Source organism: Kogia breviceps, chromosome 4 (assembly GCF_026419965.1).
Source record: "Kogia breviceps isolate mKogBre1 chromosome 4, mKogBre1 haplotype 1, whole genome shotgun sequence".
NCBI lineage: Eukaryota > Metazoa > Chordata > Mammalia > Artiodactyla > Physeteridae > Kogia > Kogia breviceps.
Window position 1 is genome coordinate 78,334,030 of NC_081313.1, and position 19,753 is coordinate 78,353,782.

The 19,753-nt window shown below is 38.7% G+C and overlaps 1 protein-coding gene across 1 annotated transcript in view; it reads right to left on the bottom strand.

The window, feature by feature from the left end:
- Window positions 1–19,753, bottom strand: part of LIX1 (limb and CNS expressed 1) — a 47,713-nt gene that overhangs the window by 15,434 nt on the left and 12,526 nt on the right. Inside the window, exon 2 of the mRNA XM_059062910.2 lies at window positions 13,654–13,817. Coding sequence (XP_058918893.1) covers window positions 13,654–13,817 — 164 coding nt within the window. The remainder of the gene's footprint in view (window positions 1–13,653; window positions 13,818–19,753) is intronic.

Genomic DNA, 19,753 nt, shown 5'->3' on the forward strand with positions numbered 1-19,753 from the left:
GCAGAGTCTGTGACTTAATCATCTCTGCATCTTTGCACCTGCAACATAGTTTGTTGAATGAATAACTGAATGCAGCCTAGGAAATTCAAACACAGGTCACTAATGCGCCTGACAAAATATTCAAGAAATCCTCTTAAAGAAGAGAATTCAAGATATATACTTATTACTTTAAAAAGTCCCATTTCAATATACGCTTTTATAGTATTCATAACCCAGTAACATAAAAATATACTAATATGTGAATTTCAGAGGGAAAATTGGCCATTAAGTTCAGACACTCTGAGAGTACTATTTTTGCCTGAGTGTAGGATATGTTTATTATTCTTTGGAAAATCAGTTCCCTGTTAAAAAGCAAACAAAGTTTTTGCAAATATTACCTGACATCTGTAAAAGCAGCTCATTTTAACAGGAATTTGCTGTATGTAATCTATAATAATGCCATTGGGGTTTTAGAAATTAGAGAATTAGATTCAGATCTGGGCACTTTTAAGAAACTTTATGTAACTTTCTATCTAAATAATAGCTATTTAAACCATCTTTCATAGAGAGAGACCTAGTAAACACTACTTAGATAAAAGAAGCTATCTATTTTAAATAAGACCAGCTAAGTACTACATCAAAGGCGCCACATACATTTACAACCAAATGGCACTGCTTCTGAGATCAAAGTGCTGCAGGGCTGAGAGAACAGAAAGAGCCTCTACCCAGAAAGCATGGAAGAGGGCTATGAGACTTAACCAATTTCAAGATTTTAAAGCAGACACATGTCTTTACTTATTTTATTGTTTCAATGTACAGGATCTTTGGTTAAAATGGGGGTAGAAAGTGTACCAATTAATAAGTACATAAAATAAAATAAATTCTGAGCCATCAAAGGCTTTTCTTGCTATTGTTTTTTTGCATTTCTGAAAGACAAGTACTTCAAAATGTCTATAATTTTAACCAGCCGCTCTCTTTTAAATTTTGGAGCTACAAATCCAAGCCAGTAAAGCTGTACATTTTTCTTTAGGGATCTTTTAATGGGAACTCTTGAACCATAAGGACCTGTGCTTGGACAAGAAATTTAGCTAAAAGCAATCTACTTGGCAAATCTAAATCAGAGTGTGTATTCTGCTGTAAGAACAGGCACTGTTAGAGTTACCATCAAACAGTGGGAAATGCTGCAAGAAAATAAAATATGGTAAGTGACAGGACGTTTTATTGATGTGTCCAAACTGGTCGTCAGAGACATCAGTTGGGGACTGAATGAAGTATGATGTTATTTCAAAGCAACTTCCTGCTGGAATTAGACTTCCCAGGTTGTATGGTTTATTCTTGCTGTTTTTCAGCCAGACCCCAATCATAAATACAGATTTGTAAACGATGCCTTATCCGCTAACCATTCTTACTTGTTAATAGAGAGAGACAACTTCTGTCCTTTGCACTTTGTGAAAGTACAGAGCTGGAATATTTAACAGTCAAGATTTTACTAAAGTCAGCTGTGGATTTCTTTGGTATGTGGAGCCACATGCTTTTCAAGTGGCTAGCAGACCCCACTCAGACATTTATCTTGAGGCTTGGATGCCTTTCATTTGCTGGTAGATTATAAAACACTATAATCATTTCAAAGCCTCTCAACTCTAAAATTAAAGCCAAAAAAAAAAAAAAGAGCATCTGTGGCATTGCTTAGGAAAACCATTTAAAGGCAGTGGTATCCAGCCTCTGAGATAACCCCCAGTGATCTCTGCCTCCTGGTATTCACACACTTGTACAGCTCCCTCCCATACTGTACAGGTTTGGTCTGTGCAACCAATAGAATATGGCAGAAGCTAAGGTATGTCACTTTTTAAATTAGATTATAAAAGGCCTTGTGGCTTCCATCTTGGTCACAGTTGCTTGCTCTCTGGGAAGACTCAGCTGGCACGTTTTGAGCAGTCCTACCAAAAGGCACACGTGGTAAGGAACTAACTAACGCCTTCTGCCAACAGCCTTCTGAGTGTGATTGGAAGCTGATCCTGCAGATCCGATCAAGCCTTCCGATGACTCTAGCTCCAGCTGATGGCTTGACTGAAACTTCTGGGACACCCTATGCCAGAACTACCCAACTAAGCTGCTTTTAGATTCCTGATCCTCAGAAACAGTGTGAGACAATGATAAGTTTTGCAGTAATTTGTTACCCAGCCATAGATAGCTAATACAAAGGCTTTGCTCACATCAGGCAATTGGGAATTCCCTCATCCCACCCTTGAGGGAGAGCTCACTAACAGTAATCCTCAGTGCTGACTCTATCTATATGCTGGGTGTTGAGCTAAGCAGTTTATGTCAATTGTCACATTTAGTTATTACCACAATCCTATGAAGTTGGTTTTGTTATTATCCTTATTCCGCCCATGAGAAAAACAGAGGTTACATATCCTAAGGTCATACAACTTAAAAAGTTACCAAAACAAGATTAAACCCCATGTCTGTCTGACTTGATAGCCCAGATTTTTAACCACAACACTAATCCGCTTGTCACAGAAATGGTCACCCACCTTGGGATAGAGAAGATATATAATTTGGCTAAAGTATCCCAGCATCCCCCAAATCAGTACAGATAGTACTTTAGCCCAAGCTCCAACTTTGATATTCCATGGTCATTTTGACATAAGACACCAAGAGTATCTCATCCCATTCCCACATGATGAACTCAACTTCTTTTAGAAGAAAAGGCCAAGGAAGAAGCAGTGCATTGTCATAAGAAACTGTGCTCAATGATAAGGGGCAAGTGCTTACAATTATATTAATACCTTTTCCCTCCTATTGTCCTTTTGATGCTTTCCTCCACCTGGACTGTAGGGAGAAGGAAAATAAAGACCAACTATGACTAGACCAGAAGATCAAATGTCATTCCCTGTTGGAAGTTTCTCATGCTGGCTGGAAGTGGTCCCTTGATTAAGTATGGTGCCAAAAGAATTGGGCGTTTTACCACATACAATTGCTCAACAGTTTTAAGATGTGTTTGGTAACTCTTCAAGAGCAAAAGTCATTTAAATCAAACTTCCCCAGCTCCACTGGATAAGAAATTCTCCTCAGACCAGCTCATTCTGGTTCTGTATTTTATTTTTGGATGTTAGATCATGGACAAGCTACTAGGAACCCACAGGGTACACTATGAAGATCATTGCTAAGCCTAGGCCAGGAGTCCAAACCAATAGTTCAAAAACTTTAGTATTCATAGTAAGTTCACCTGGGGAACTTGCTAAATATGCACATTCCCAGGCCTCAGTCTGACCTATTGAATCAGAATCTCTTCAGATGGATCACCACGGGGGTCTGCATTTTAACAAGCTTTCCAGGTGATTCTGAGGCAGGTGGATCCAGGACTATGCTTAGAGGAATGTTGTTCTAGCTTCTGTCCCTTCTGTGTCTCATTTCTAATTGGCAGAGGCAAAACTAGATTCTGTGGGGCCTGAAGCTTACACAATTTGAGGGACTTTGTTTGAGAAAAACAATACGAAATCACACATTAAAAAGACTGGCATGTGAATTGGAAGGAGCCTATGGCAGAAGTTTCATTGGATTCATGGTTGAAAGCGAGAACTCTCTCCTCTACCAAAATAATCTACACTTCTATACTCTGGTCACAAAATGTCTGGGGGTTTTCCCCCCTACACCAACTAATTATCTGATACCAGCTGGATGTCCTACAATTTAACTCAATTCTGAAACTGTCCACCTGAAGATAGCATCAGATTCCACAGATTAATGGCTCTGTCCTACAAGATGACTCCACTTCAGACACTAATCACAACTCCAAGTTGTTAGCTGTGTTTCTGACCAACTAACTGAAAATGACAGATTCCCACAACTCCCACCTCTGCTTCCATCATTTGCTAGAACAGCTCACAGAACTCATGAAAACTATTTTTTTACTAGATTATTCATTTAGTATAAAAGGATATAACTCAGGAACAGCTAGAGAAAGAGATGCATAAAGCAAGGTATGTGGGAAGGGGCTCAGAGCTTCCATGCCCTCTCCAAGCAAACCACCTTCCCAGTACCACAAACCTAGAAGCTCTCTGAATCCTATCATTTAGGATTTTTATGGAGGCTTCATAACATAAGCATGATTGATTAAATCTTTGGCTATTGGTGATTAAGTCAATCTTTAGCTCCTCTTCCTTACCAGGAGATCAGAGGTTGGGGCTGAAAATTCTAAACTTCTCATCATATGGTTGGTTCTTCTAGCAAACAGGCCCCATCTCTAGGAGCTTCCCCAAAATTCACCTCATTAACATAAACTCAGGTGTGGTATAGCCCTTTATTTGTTATAAATAATAAAAGATACCTTTATCACTCCTATCACTTAGGAAGTCCCAGGGGTTTCAGGGGCTGTTGGCAGGGAATCAGACCACATATATGTTATTAAAAATCACAATATCACAACGGTATATCTACCTCTGCTAACATCAAACATGCTAATTTCTCACTAGAAAAATTACTTCTACACAAAAGTCAAGGACGGCGGCATTCAGGTTGGAAAAAAAAATCCTTTACGACTGTTTTTCTAAAAGTAGGCCCTTAGGAAGTATGTAAGTACTCCTAACTTAACTGAGGTCTCAATTTTCTTTTTTGCTCAGCAGTTTTTATTTCTTCCATGATAATCTTCCATGTGTCACACTACATAACATAAAGATTAAACCAAGAATGATTTGTGGGTCAGTAGGCTGTCCTGAAATAAAATAGTGGCTAATCCATTTTTTAGCATATACGGAAATTCTTAAATTAATTGAAATAAAATTTTGGTAGCCACGTACATGTTGTTAACATAGAAATGACTAATAAGATACTAGTTTTATTGTTAATTATTGATAACAATAAAAATTGAAATTATTATAAGTGTGTTAGTGTTCACAGAAACATTTTCTAGCCAGGATGACACAATTTATACTCTGAACAGTAACTTTCCTGGTAGTCCTCATTTTATTGATAGTTTTTCCCTTGCTTTGTATTAGAACATGTGTTGAATGACTGTTTCTGGATACTAAGATTTTTCTGTCCATACATCCCAACTACAGTGTTTTCTTTATGAAAGCATGTGGAAAGACATCAATGTAAGTGACCTTTCTCCATCTTAAACAAACAACAGACTTCTTAGAATTTTTATTTTTATTTTTTGTGTGTGGTACGCGGGCCTCTCACTGTTGTGGCCTCTCCCGTTGAGGAGCACAGGCTCAGTGGCCATGGCTCACGGGCCCAGCCACTCCGCAGCATGTGGGATCTTCCTGGACCGGGGCATGAACCCGTGTCCCCTGCATCGGCAGGAGGATTCTCAACCATTGTGTCACCAGGGAAGCCCAGAAATTTTTATATTTGCATTTTAAAGACATCAAGAAAAATAAAGGTCTGCAGATCCTAAATGTATAAAACTGAGTTAGGTACACTTTATTCTGTGTCTACCAGTGGTAGCCGAGGAGTTGAAAAGTGGTCTGTAAGGAGCAAGGTTTTTGGAATAAGACCTGTCATGTATTATACATTTGACAGATTTTATCCACATGCAAACACAAAGCTGAAGATGCCATCCTCCCTGGGGCCAAGGGCATGTCAGTGTTATTTAGGTGGCATTTGCTCAATAGTCCATCGGACCCAAGGGGCTCTCCCAAGCTGGGACTTTGCAGGTGGCAAAACCAAATAAACTGACTCTGTGCGAGGTGAGAATTCTTGCCCAGATCCTTTGGGCTGTCAAGTCTGTCATTCAGGTGGTTGGGAGTGTTTTTCTTTTGTGACTCAGAGTCCAAGTCTCAGCAGCTGACTTGCAGAGTTTGTGTGTATGGCCTGCCAGCTCTGGTCAGTGTCACCAACACCTCAGTTTCATCCTGACAGCAAGCCATCAGCACAAAGAATGCCACAAACCAGGCCCTGATACTAATTGTCCCACTTTCAATTCTTTTAAGACCTTGACTGCCCTGGTCTAAGCATGAACATTTGCATGTGTTCCAATTTTTCTATTCGTAGATATATTAGCATTTTTTTCCCTTCCAGACGGTGATGTGAAAAAGGGCAACCGTTGAGACTCAGTCACCCAAGTTAATATCATGTCTCTTTCTCTGTAGGTCAGGCTGGCTGCAAATACATTGGGAACAATTTGGAGCTCTGTGTGTGCTGGGAATGGGGGTCTTTGCTAGTTGTGGGGGAGGGGACTGGTCTGGGAGTCCGATTTTCAGAGAAAACTCACCAGTTCCTGTCAACTGAAAGAAACGTTTCATGCACATGGTGGGTCAGAATGTTATTTTTATAATACAAACCACCTGGCCGCCTCCTCGTTTACCTCTGCCACAAATGCTATTCTACACACATACCTAGACCAAGGTCCCTGGTAACTATTACAAAACCATGTTGTTTTGCTCCTTGAGGTTTTTTCTTTTCCCCTTTTTCTTTTCTTCTTATTCTTTTTTCAACTTAAAGTGAAGACAAGATGAATTGATCAGGGCTCAAAGTTTTGGTTTATTTTTATAGTTGCTTTGATGTAAAAGTACTTGGCTCTGCACAGAGAGGGATGGGGGGTAGGGTGGGGAAAGATGGAGTCAGCCTTTCTTCCTCATTCAGCAGCTTGTGAGACAGTAAGCATCTTCCTAAAATTTATCAACTAAGGCTGGGGGACTCCCCTGGAGATTGTCCCAAGTCTATTTACCACAGAGACTTTTCCTAAGCATTCCTTTCACTATATGCTGCTGTTCTATTTGCAACAACAATATGTGAATATCTCTATTCACTTTGCTTGATTAAAAAAATAAAGTTAGCAAAGGGTTCTGGAGAATAACTAGGTCTCATTAAAACAATATGCACTTCCAGTTTCAAGGGTAAGCCATGAAAGCCTGATCATTAGCTGACATACGACTTTCAAATGCGGAGGGGTTATAACTAACCTTCCTATCTTTGAGTCTCATTAGTTGCAAAACAGGATGCTATCCTGTGGAGATTTCTACCAGGAAATACCTCCTTTAGAAGTTAAGTTACATTGCGTAGCACGTTGTGCATCAGCGTCAAGGTATACAACTCTAGAGACAGAGAAGAGGTCATGGTTGATTTCAAACAGTAATAGTTGGCATTAAAACAGCATTAGTGCAAGGTAGTAGTCTCAATTTTATGGCAGGAACTAAATCTCTCTTTGGAGCATGGAATGTTAAAGCTAGGCCTTATTTAATAATCGGTAAAAAAGACAGCATTACAATTCCATTTAGCCAAGTCTATGAATTAATCAAATTTTCTCTTAGTCCTTCTCTCTCGGGAAAAACTTAATTTTATAAACTTACTCTATTGTGATTTAAATATACTTTTAATTCCCTGGACTTTGAGAAGAAGAATCATGCAATGCATGAAAGTATGAAACATGTGTTTTATATCTGATAATACAGGTGAAGTGTGCTTACTGCCTTAAAAGTGACTAAAACAAAACCCCTATCCTTTCAGGTAGTATATACCTTGGAAAAGTAGTTTTTTCAGGTGTCTTCATAGGCAAAGACTTTGTTTTGAAAACCAAGTGGCATAAAAATGGAAGGACTTTCAGAGACAGAGCTTTGAAAGAAACTCATCTGCTCTGAGTGTTCCCTCTCACACCTCCCAACTGTGCGACCCTGTTACACAATGCCAAATACTGGTTGGAAATGAAAAAAAAAATCAATCAACAGCTTGCCTCTGGAAATATTAAATGTCTCAATTTCACATAGCACCTGGCATGATACAAACAGCCTAAGTACCTGACCCCAATGTTTACCACCTGTTTTTCTGTAAAGCAATTTTAACAATAACAAAATACGTGAAAAAAAGTATGACATCTCATTGAATGAGTGTTCTACACTTCAAATAAATCGAGGTATCACATCAATGTTTTAGCCAGGTGATACATTTTTTATTCAATCATAACTTTTGCACATAAATAATCACATGGTGTAGTACTACACTCAAATAATTTTTACTTTTTATTCCAAATAAGAGTAAAATACATTAATCCAAGTCATTCTAGCAGATTATATGGAAGACGACATCACTGGCTTGAAAACAAACTTGAATCACAAATCTTTTAATCAAAATATAAAATAAGAGAAAATACTCAATTAAGTTCCCCCTTTTGGATTTGGAAACAAAAACAGCTGCTGAAACAATGAGTGGTTTTCCTTCTGAGTTCATCAAGAGGGGAGCCAGACGTGGATCTGATGGCCCTTGTGTTGCCCTTATTGTAAAAAATGGAAATTACTGCAAGTTTTCATGGTCATGATATGGGGCTAGGGAAGGATTAACTGCCTAGACAAAAATGGCATAGAGAAAATACACCCAAGATGCATGAATTTCTACGTAATGCCTTAGAAGATAGTTTCTTTTATAAAAGACACAATAAGCACGAATGTGTTTCAGTATAACTTCCTAAAAGACAAATAATTTAATAACAGTAGATCATTTTATTTATTGTTTAGAAATTAAAAAATGAATCATACATTCACTTCTCTTTTTCTATACTGAAGTAGTTTGTGAAGGCACGGTTAAAAGGCAGGGTTATAGCTGCTTTCTTTCCCTCTGGCTCTCTGTTTTTTTCGGGTTGTGGCGTCAAAACTAACTGAAAATTCTTTAATTAGTCTTCTTGGACACAAGCCTCCCATTTACTTCAGTGGGAGGCTTCTTTGCATAAAACCAGTGGTTTGTGTCCACCACAGCCTTTTGACTGCTTTCCTTTGATTAATCAGAAAACTAAAACTCAGTCTGAGTACCACTTTTCTAAAGAATGAATGAGCATAATCTCTTACAGCTTTCATGAGCCAGAAGGATTAATCTGGCAGTCCAGTCCCATACTCCACTTCAAGTATTTTCAATTACTTGGCACCGTTGGAGGTGACGTCCACGGCTCAGTAAGAAGGCTACTGCTGGCATAATGGTTTCTCCATGTCCCAGCACATGATCTTGGCGTTAATAATCCATCATGAAATGATTTGTAATGCACAAGGGTGACATTTGATTACGTGAAAGGCATTGCAGGAATGAGCATGTAGGCTCTTAAGGCCAACTGCTGGCAAAAATATGATGAAATGTTATATGGTAAAAATAACATTTAGATGGTTTAGTTGAAACCATTGAAGACAGTTTCTGAACTGACCAAGAGAAGTGTAAGGACATTGCTTTAGGAGAAATTTTCTTTCTTTTTTTTTCCTTCCTGGTTTTCCTTTCTCAAATCACATTTTGGGGAGCCAAATAGGTTAAGATTTGGCAGCCAATCACCCAAACACATTCTCAAAACATATTTGATTCAGGAAATTCTGGATCTTTTAAAAGCAAGGATGTTAACAATCCTCCTGAGAACCTTAAAATATGATGATTTAAACATAAGGAAAAGGAAACCCTGAAATGATCAGAGAAATCACCAAGAGGTTTCCCTGCTGAAGAGTTCAGCTTTTTAAATTTTGTTTTCTATTTTTTTAGAGACAATAAGGAGGATGGTAAATTTACTACATACGGGAAGTCTTATCATTTGGGGTAGAAATTTATGAGATGATAGGGAAATTCATAATTCTCAAGGAAGCAAAAACAAAAAAACCCCAAGAACATTAGAATTTCTTAGACTCATATCCTCTAGATCTATTCACTGATCTGTCAAAAGCATTATATTCTAAGTACATTATAATGAATGTAGTTATTACATATGAACAAACATAATGCATGGGTGTGTATGGCCAAATGTTGGTTATTCGAGATCATGGGTATAGGGTGGAGGGAAAGTTATTTTGCATAAATGAAATTCAGAGAGAATTAGAAGGTTTTTTAAAATCAATAGTTTCAAATTAATCCACTTTCAAAACTTTAATCACAGATATGAACATAATAATATCAGATGATTTTAATGTTACTGATTTTTCCTTCCTAGCCCACCATCTTGCAGAGTGAGGTGAAATGCCTTAGTTGATATGTTATGTTGTATGTAATAGTATATATTGTTTTGTATATCTGTCAATAGTGATTATATTTTTTTTAAAAAGGACATATATGAACTTTATTGATTCTTTGGATTTGTTATTCATCATTTAGCTATTCATTCAATATTTATTAGGCACTTACTATATTCAAAGCCCAGTACTTGGCATCTTAGGGATATAAGGATTCAGACTCTGTCCCTGAGGCACTTACATTTTATTATAGGGACAGAACATGCACATAAGTAGCTGTAGCATGAGGTAAAAAAACATTAAATACTAGAAGAGAAGCAGAGATGACTGCACTGGAAAATCAGAAGAGGTAAAGATTTTTAGTGGGGAGATCCAGGGAAAATTCATGGAAAATGTGATATCTAAGTGAAGTCCTGGAAGATAGTCAGGGTTTAGACGTGAAGAAAAGGTGGCAACAGCACTTCATGAGTAAGTCATAGTATGCGTGTGGAGTGGCTGGAAGAGGTCAAGGCCTGGATGAGGGACAGTCAGGCTGAAGCACTGAGTGTCAAAAAGGAATGCCGGGAGATAAAGCTGGGAAAGTTGGGGCTAGTTGTAAAGTCTTTATTGCCAGAATAAGGAATTCAGACTTTAATAAGAAGGTAAAATAGTAGGGAGCCATTGGAGCCATTTTTTTTCTTTTTATTTTGAAATAATTTTAGACTTATAGAAGAATTGCAAAGATAACAGAGTTCCCAGAAAAAAGTCAATATTATCTAAGTTTTTATGCTTTTTTAATAGTTCATGTAGTATTTTTATATCACACTCCTATGATTACATCCCCTTTCTCATGCTGAGTGTAGTGTATGTTTTTTACTTTTATTTCTTACTCACAAATGTCTTTCTTGATTATCTTTTCAAAGATACAGTTTTTAATTTTGTTGACCAGGTTTGCCAGTTTTTGCCCAATTTCATATCAGCTCCCCCATAGCTATCCTACATATAAATCAAATCTACCTTAAAACAAAAGAAAACAAAACCCAAAAAAACAGTGAGATCAATGCACAGAAGTCCCTTGATCCATCTTTTAAACAGAATGCTATCCCTAAGTCTCATACAGCCACAGAGCTGTGTGACTTTTTGTCATGATCCTGCTTGGAACACGGTGGGTCATTTCAATATGAAAATCTGTGCTTTTCTTTGACTCAAAGAAAATTACTTCTGTTACTTATTTCTTCCCCTTATTTCCTTTGTCTCTTTCTAGAACTCTTATTAGATTAATGTTTACCTCCAGGATTTATCCCCATGTCTCCTGTCCTCTTTTCCCATCTCTTTGTCTTTTTGCTCTAAGTTCTAGAAAATTTACTATTTACTTTTTACTTTGTTATCCTTTACTAATTTGGCTGTGATCTATGTCTATTCATCTGTTTACTCATTTTTAATGTATTTTTATTGTTCTAATTTGGCAATAACACTTTAAATTTCCTGTTCCCTGCTTGCTTCTTTTTTCATAGATGTTTTAGGGATACTTATCTTTCCACAATTTTCTGAAGATAATTATTATAATACTCTTTTACATACTCCGTTGCTTGAATTATTTCTGTTTTTTTGTTTGCTTGCCTTGGCCTTTTTTTTTTTTTCTTTTGGTTTTCTTCAAATGTTTGGTGATCTTTAGTCCATTGACATTCATGGACAAAAAACAAAAAAGAAAACAGATTAATTTAGGTGGCTGGCAAAACCTTGCTCTGTGGCTGAGCAGCTCTGTTTTCTTAGGAGGCCTCCCCTGATGGGAGCTCTGTATGAGTAGGCAGGCTTCACCTTGAATGCTCAATGCTGGACCTGCAGACTCATGTGGATTAGGGAATCCTTTCCTCATTTGCTGCCTTTCTTCCCCCTCCCTTGCTCCCCATCCATGTCTAAGTGGCTAGGGTTCCATCAAGTTCTGTTCTAAGGCTTCTAGAGGCATTTTCAAATCATCCTCATCAGGCAGTTCACTTTCATTAGTCAGAGGTAAAAATCCACTGTTGACCACTGCTCAGGGTAGAAGGAAAGACCTCACTGGCTGGCGGTGTCAGAAGTGTTGAAAGCAGTTCTTTAAAATTACCCCATGCTACTGTCAGAGTAAGCTTTCTGAAACACATTTGAATATATCATGCTCCTGCTCAGAATCTTTCAGGGATTTTGATTTTATATAGAATAAAACCTGTTCTTCTTTGCAAAGCATGAACACCCCATATAGCTTGATGTGAGTGCCTATCATCATCTCTTACTGTTTTCCTGTCACAGACACACTTAGGCTCCCCAAATTCTGAAAGTTCTTGTGGGTTTCTCTTGTTCCATGCCTCTGTACACACTGTTCCCTATGCTAAGAATGTTATCTCCTCTTTACCGATTGGCAAAGACACCCCCAATTGTAAATCTCAGTGTGTGATTGCTTCCCATGAACTCTTTTCTGACTTCCCTAGGCAGACATAGGTTTGTGGGTCTATTTATTAAACTATATCTTCCCCTTACTCCACAAAGGATTTGAAATAATATAAAACAGATATATGGTAACAGGGCGAAATAAATGAATGAGGCACACTAAGTTGAAAGGGAGAGTAAAGTTAGAAATATAAATAATATCAAGTATGAGGTTAGTCCTAAAAATTACATGACACTAAGTTTTATAGACATACTATGAAGAGATACACTGAAAATTTGCCTCTGGGCTTCCTAGTTGTCAAAGCTAAAAGGCAAAGTTGAGCGCTTCTGAGTTTCACATTGTCCATAAACTATAAATGATGGATTTTTGCCAGTTATTGAAAATTAAGAGAGCGTTTACTGCACTAAAGGGGTACTTATAAAGGTGACTGGTAAATTGAGAAGCTCCTAATTTTGTGCTTTCATTGACCATCTAATATTACTATGTAATTACTATAATTTTTGTACATTTCTTTCCTCAAGGTATGGACCATATCCTCATTACTGGATCCAGTGCTTGATATTTCCTAGTCACTCAATAAGTATTTGTTGCGCACACAATCAGATACTGATTGTTAATGCAGACAAATGTTTTGGTGTGAACAGGTGTACAACTAGAAATGAATCATCATTTACACCCATCATAAACATAACAAAGAATTAACCAACTGGAAGAATCTTTATACTAATTATCAACACAATACTTGGAATATCTGCTATATATCAGATAAACACATTGCATGTATATTTCATATGACTCTCAACCTACCCTGTGGATATTATTCCCCATCTCAAAATCAGGGGAATCAGTAAGTTAAATAAATTTCCCAAGGGTCTACAATTATTCAGAGGCAGAACTTGGGATTAGCATAGGTGCCTGAATCCAGCCCTGTGACCCTCAACCTTTGCTATAGGTTCATGCTTTCGTGTGTAGTAGATTGATTAGTATTTGATTACAAATTTCATAAACGTGAAGACTTTCTACTGATGGAAGGGCCCTGATGGAAGGCCTTTGCCCAAGTTCCTTTGTTCTTTAAGATTTATTCCAAAATATCTGAGGGAAAAGGCAGCAGCAATCAGGCAAATAAAATACTATAAAATTCATTTTCCATAAAGAAATATCAGGGGACAACACCCTAATAAAAAATACTTCCCATTTAAAAAAATGGGAACATCTGACCAATTTTTCTCTTACATAATGGAATGCAGCACAACTTTTTTCATTACACCCAAGAAAATTTACAATGCACCATTTTATAAAAGGGCTTACTCTGTTTTAACTCAATCAGCTTTCACTGATCAATTTATGTTTGCTTCTTACCTGAAAGTTGCCAAAACAGCTTCCCCCTGGGAGGGTCACATAACTCACAAAGGGTGGTCCAGGAGATGGCAGCGACTCGTAGACCACCACACCTTCACTTGGGAATGCAGCCCTCTGTTGCTGCTTGCTTTCCCAAAATTCCTGTAACATTGACACAACATTCACTGAAAAAGACAAGAAATATAATCAGTTATTAAGGATGGACATACCCTAGCAAAAACAACATTTTATTTGCGGGTTGGATTGTATAACAAGGCACTTCCAGTTTAAGCAGAAGGGAGTATGTGGGGCTTCCCTGGTGGCGCAGTGGTTGAGAATCCGCCTGCCGATGCAGGGCACACGGGTTCGTGCCCCGGTCCGGGAAGATCCCACATGCCGCGGAGCGGCTGGGCCCGTGAGCCATGGCCGCTGAGCCTGCGCGTCCGGAGCCTGTGCTCCGCAATGGGAGAGGCCACAACAGTGAGAGGCCCGCATATCACAAAAAAAAAAAAAAAAAGAAGGGAGTATGTGTATGTTTGGGTGGGGTGGGGGTGTGGGGTGCTTTCAGTTGTGAAAGAAACAAATACTATTTAACACAAATGTGTTTATTTTTTCATGAGTATGGCTCAAGTGGTTTGGCACCCTAATTCTAACAGCATTGCAGTATATTAAATTTACAAATTAGTTTTTGATAACAAATTTGAAAATCTCACTCTTCCTTCTTTGAAAATTTTCCTTAATAAACTTTGTCCAGATCTATGATTATTCATGACTCCCACTCCCGTTTCTCATAGCTTCTTGGACCTGCAAAGTGAAAGCTAAATTCAAAGGTAAAAATATGAGCAACGTAATTTTTAAAAATTTATTTATTTTATGTTTTATTTTTGGCTGCATTGGGTCTTTGTTGCTGTGCATGGGCTTTCTCTAGTTGAGGCAAGCAGAGGCTACTCTTTGTTGTGGTGCAGGGGCTTCTCATTGCGGTGACTACTCTTGTTGCAGAGTGCAGGCTCTACGTGCACGGGCTTCAGTAGTTGTGGCACGTGGGCTCAGTAGTTGTGGCTCATGGGCTCTAGAGCGCAGGCTCAGTAGTTGTGGCACACTCGGCTTAGTTGCTCCACGGCATGTGGGATCTTCCTGGACCAGGGCTGGAACCCATGTCCCCTGCATTAACAGACGGATTCTTAACTACTACGCCACCAGGGAAGCCCCAAGCAATGTAATTTTAATTGGAACTCACCTATTATAAGATTTAAGAGGAGAAAGGCAGAAAGAAGAAAACTCTTTCATGCTCCTTTCCACCCTAATCCATAGGAGAATGAAAGCAATTGTATAATAAGTAGGAGGCTGGGGAAAAAAAACGTAAGTGAGACTAATAACATGGAAACTTTGTTAAGGACCACGTCTGTTAGATGACTTCAGAAAACGTAGTAATGGCTACAGCCATGTGTTTTAGATTAAATGACCTATGATAGCCTGTAGAAGTTCCAGATCAAATTAGGTTGGTTTGTTTATCCTGTACTGCAAATTGAATTGTGGAAATTAACAAGGATAATAGAATTGTAGAGGCAAAAGAGACCTTTCAGGTCATGCAGGCAAAGCTCTGCTTGATGCAGGAATTCCTTGCACAATACCACTGACAGCTGCCCATTTGGCCTGATTCTGGACACGTGGAAGGACCTGGTAATTGGCACATCTTGATGTAGCCCATTTCAAATGCTAATGGTTTTAACTATAAGAAGGTCATTTTGCTGAGTGAGCAGAAATCTGCTTTCCTATAAGGTTCATGCAAGTGGGCTATTTCTCATTTCTGGGACCTCATAGAGGTTAATCCCCGTATTCGTAAGAGAACCCATGACATACTTCAAGGTGGTATAGGAAATCTGTTGTTTTTGCCTCCCTGGCATTTGTTTTCCCTCTTTGTAGGAATAGCACGAAAGTTTTCCTTAAAGAACCACCTTTCCTTCAACCAAGTCTTCTCCAGGGTTGAGGAGTGGGGATTAGACCAAAGTCAAGTCATTTAGAGTCAGTGAGTTCCAGGACTTTTGTTGGAAATGTCAGAAGACTGGATTCTCCTTTTTCACTAGAGTTGCTGGGGTTATCGGAGAGAAGTAACGGTGCTGCCGAGGCAAGGTAGACTCATGGCCGAAAAGAAAGCCAACATAGAGAAGGGTAGAACCAAGAGATAGAGAAAGAAAGACTAAGTTCTGATGTCATAGCTTAAGCTCTTGAACCAACACATCTGCATTTTTCTTAGACCGTTTTGAATTGGCATCTCACACTTGCGTATAAGTGTACTAAAATAGACAACTCTCAGGTTTCCTCAGGTTCTAGATTGAATAGCTTTTCCTCTTTCAAACATTCTTTGTGTAATATGGTGTCTATGCCCTTTGACATTCTCCTGATATATTTCTGAATACATGTGCTTCAAGATGCTGGGTTCTGTTATTTTGCAGGGAATCAGGAGAGTCACAGAGTTTGACCTGGAGGCAAAAACATTGCACAACCACTTTCTAAGCTGTTGACCAGAGCACCTGGCTCTTTCACTTCATTCCTAGGTCACCCATCAGCTTCCAGCTTTACAAGGTGTAGTTCAGGAAAATTTGCAAGATGCCCAGGGAATTAGATGCCTGTGTATATTTAAGAACTGTAGTTTTTAGTATTTAAGATGTGTTTTGGGAAAGAAACTGGGAAATATAAGACTATCAGAGGGAATAATTGAATTAACCAATAAAATACATGCTAAGTGGTCAAGGTGAGCTTGGTAATTAGACATTTTTCATTCATTCAAAAATATTTGAAGTAATATTTGCCACCAGTTGATGTAATCCAAAATAGAATTAGAACTTTTATTTCCTAAACTGTATTTCTGCTCCCCAACTTCCTCTCCCTCCCATGTCCAGGAAAACAAGTATTTTGTGAGCGGGCTGATTTGTGTCTCAATTTGCCCATGACCTACAGAATTCAGCAGAGATGTCTTGAAGATTGAAGCCTAAAAGCAAAGTCACTGGTCTGTTGCTCTGATAGTCAACAAGGGCCATTAACCGGCTATTTTAAGTTGGTTCATTGTTTAATGATGTTCAGCTGAAAACTGGAGTAAGAAGCTGAAGACTCATGCTTATCTAGGTAAAATGAACACAAGAATTTTGGCATGTAAAACTGTGTGGATTAAAGAGTTCAAAGGTGGGTACTAAGTAAAATTTCTGCATGAATAAATGTAGCAATTTTCAAATTTTTTATTCTGCAACCTTGGAAGATTTCTTTGATGGTCTTATGTATGTCATCACCTCTAAACAGTGCAACATATGTACATGCACACACACAATCCATCTTTCTATCTCTATCTCTTCATGTCGACTGGAAAACCAGATGAATGCAGTGCAGAGGGAAGAAGGCCAGCATGCTGTTTGTAATTTCAAAGATCAGTATATCTGAAGAGCTCTATTTATGAAACAGATGCTCCTTTATTTTTTTGAAGTAGCAACAACAAGGTTCATGGACAACATCAAAGAAAAGGCAAGCAAAGGGTCAAGTACTGCTGAAGAAAACCACCCAAATTTGAGGAAAGGCCTCACAAAACAGTTTAGTCGCCAGCTGCAGTTGCACCTTCAGTGCCCAGCCAATGATCCTGTCTTTCACGTTACAAACTTAAGCCACCAAGCGTGTGATATCCCTCCCTACATCTAGTGCCCAGCCCCTCATGCTCTCATGCTACCAGGCCTACTGAACCAGAATCTACATTTTAAACAAGATTCTCAGGCAATCTGATGCACACTAAAGCTTGAGAAGTCCTGAGTAGGGTAGGACGAAGTTGCTATTCTCATCTCTCTTATCACGTGCCTATTATATGCCAGGAACTAGGCATTTTCTCATTTAATTCTCACAATACTCTCTAGAAATAGGTATTATCATCCACAACATAGAGATAAGAAATAAATGATGCTCAGGGTACAATCACACAGCTACTAAGTCTTAGCCTTGGGATTTTTAACCTAGTTTGGTCTAGGCATATAGTCTAGCTTTTTGCTCATCCGGAGCCACTCCTAATTATAATGGAATTTAAGTGGTTTTCATGCATGTCTACATCTATTAGAAGCATTTTAGAAGAAGAATAAAGGTTAATTGAATATTTGAATGTCATCAAAGGTATGGAAGATGTGTTGCCTTTTTGAGGCTGTTGGTAGGAAAGGTGTAGGAGGCTCTGCACAAGAATTACTTCACCTACCATTTTCTATGGGCCATTTTTCTGATACTTGTTCTTGGCAGTCAAACAAAGCAAAGGGTTAATATCTGTATTTTTTTCATAAAAGTGATATGACACTTTCTAGCTTGGAACTCTCACAATGAATGAGCAGTCTGTGTCATGTGAACAGGTATCCTGATTAATCTTCAGCTAACACTTTGCTCCGTTTTAAAACAATGTTGTAAATACCCACCAACCGTAGGCTTCATAGGGGGCTATGATTAGGCCTCCCATTCCAGTCCCTTCTTTCAAGGAATAATGGCTAAAGGAGAGACCACAAGAGGAACAAGAGGAAATAACAAAAGACCAAGGAGGGCTTTGGAACAGGCTTCCTTTGAAGAGGGGCATAAACAAAAGTCAAGGTCAAGTTCCTCTGTCTGATTGTGCCTTCCACCTCAGTGTCAGGAAGGTATCATCTGGAATACATCGTTTTTGGCTATGCATTATTTCTCCCAAAGTTTAGTGAAATTCTTTCTAAAGAGTTTCTACTTTGTCTGAATAGACACTAAAGGAAAAGGGCTTTATCCACAGCCACGACAAGATAAATTGGTCATCCATAGTGAATCTGGACACCAGACAGGAGAGAGGTCGTGAATCCTCAGCTGGAGACCCAGAGAATGCAGATGAATAACAACTTGGCTGATGCTGGAGCCAAGCTGAGCAACTCTCCGACTTCAGGGTTTAACACTACAGGTCATCTATTGGTCTTGCCTTTGTCAAGGTAACTGATGTTTAACTGGTAAAATTACTATAAAGAAGTAGAATGTCCAACAAACACATGAAAGAATGCTCAACATCACTAATCATTAGAGAAATGCAACTCAAAACTACAATGAGGTATCACTTCACACCAGTCAGAATGGCCATCATCAAAAAATCTACAAACAATAAATGCTGGAGAGGGTGTGGAGAAAAGGGAACCCTCTTGCACTGTTGGTGGGAATGTAAATTGGTATAGCCACTATGGAGAACAGTATGGAGGTTCCTTAATAAACTAAAAATAGAACTACCGTACTACCCAGCAATCCCACTACTGGGCATATACCCTGAGAAAACCATAATTCAAAAAGACACACACACCCCAATGTTCATTGCAGCTCTATTTACAATCGCCAGGACATGGAAGCAACCTAAGTGTCCATCGACAGATGAATGGATAAAGAAGATGTGGTACATATACAAAATGGAATATTACTCGGCCATAAAAAGAAACGAAATTGAGTTATTTGTAGTGAGGTGGATGGACTTAGAGTCTGTCATACAGAGTGAAGAAAGTCAGAAAGAGAAAAACAAATACTGTATGCTAACACATATATATGGAATCTAAAAAACAAAAATGGTTCTGAAGAACCTAGGGGCAGGACAGGAATAAAGACGCAGATGTAGCGAATGGACTTGAGGACATGGGTGGGGGAAGGGTAGGCTGGGACGAAGTGAGAGAGTGGCATGGACTTATATATACTACCAAATGTAAAATAACTAGTGGGAAGCAGCTGCATAGCACAGGGAGATCAGCTTGGTGCTTTGTGACCACCTAGAGTGGTGGGATAGGGAGGGTGGGAGGGAGACGCAAGAGGGAGGAGATATGGGGATATATGTATATGTATAGCTGATTCACTTTGTTATAAAGCAGAAACTAACACACCATTGTAAAGCAGTTACACTCCAATAAAGATGTTTAAAAAAAAAAAGAAAGAAATAGAATGTCAAATGGCTGAGGCTGGGGGTATGGGAGGAAGTGGAAGGAGAGAGAATTGTTGGGGAGATCCTAGGAACAACAGCATGAAATCCAGTTCCTTTTTGTGCCTTCTATCAGTTTATAACATCTGAGAGTAAAGAAAGCAATTTAACCTCTGAATTGACTTTGCATATCAAACTTCT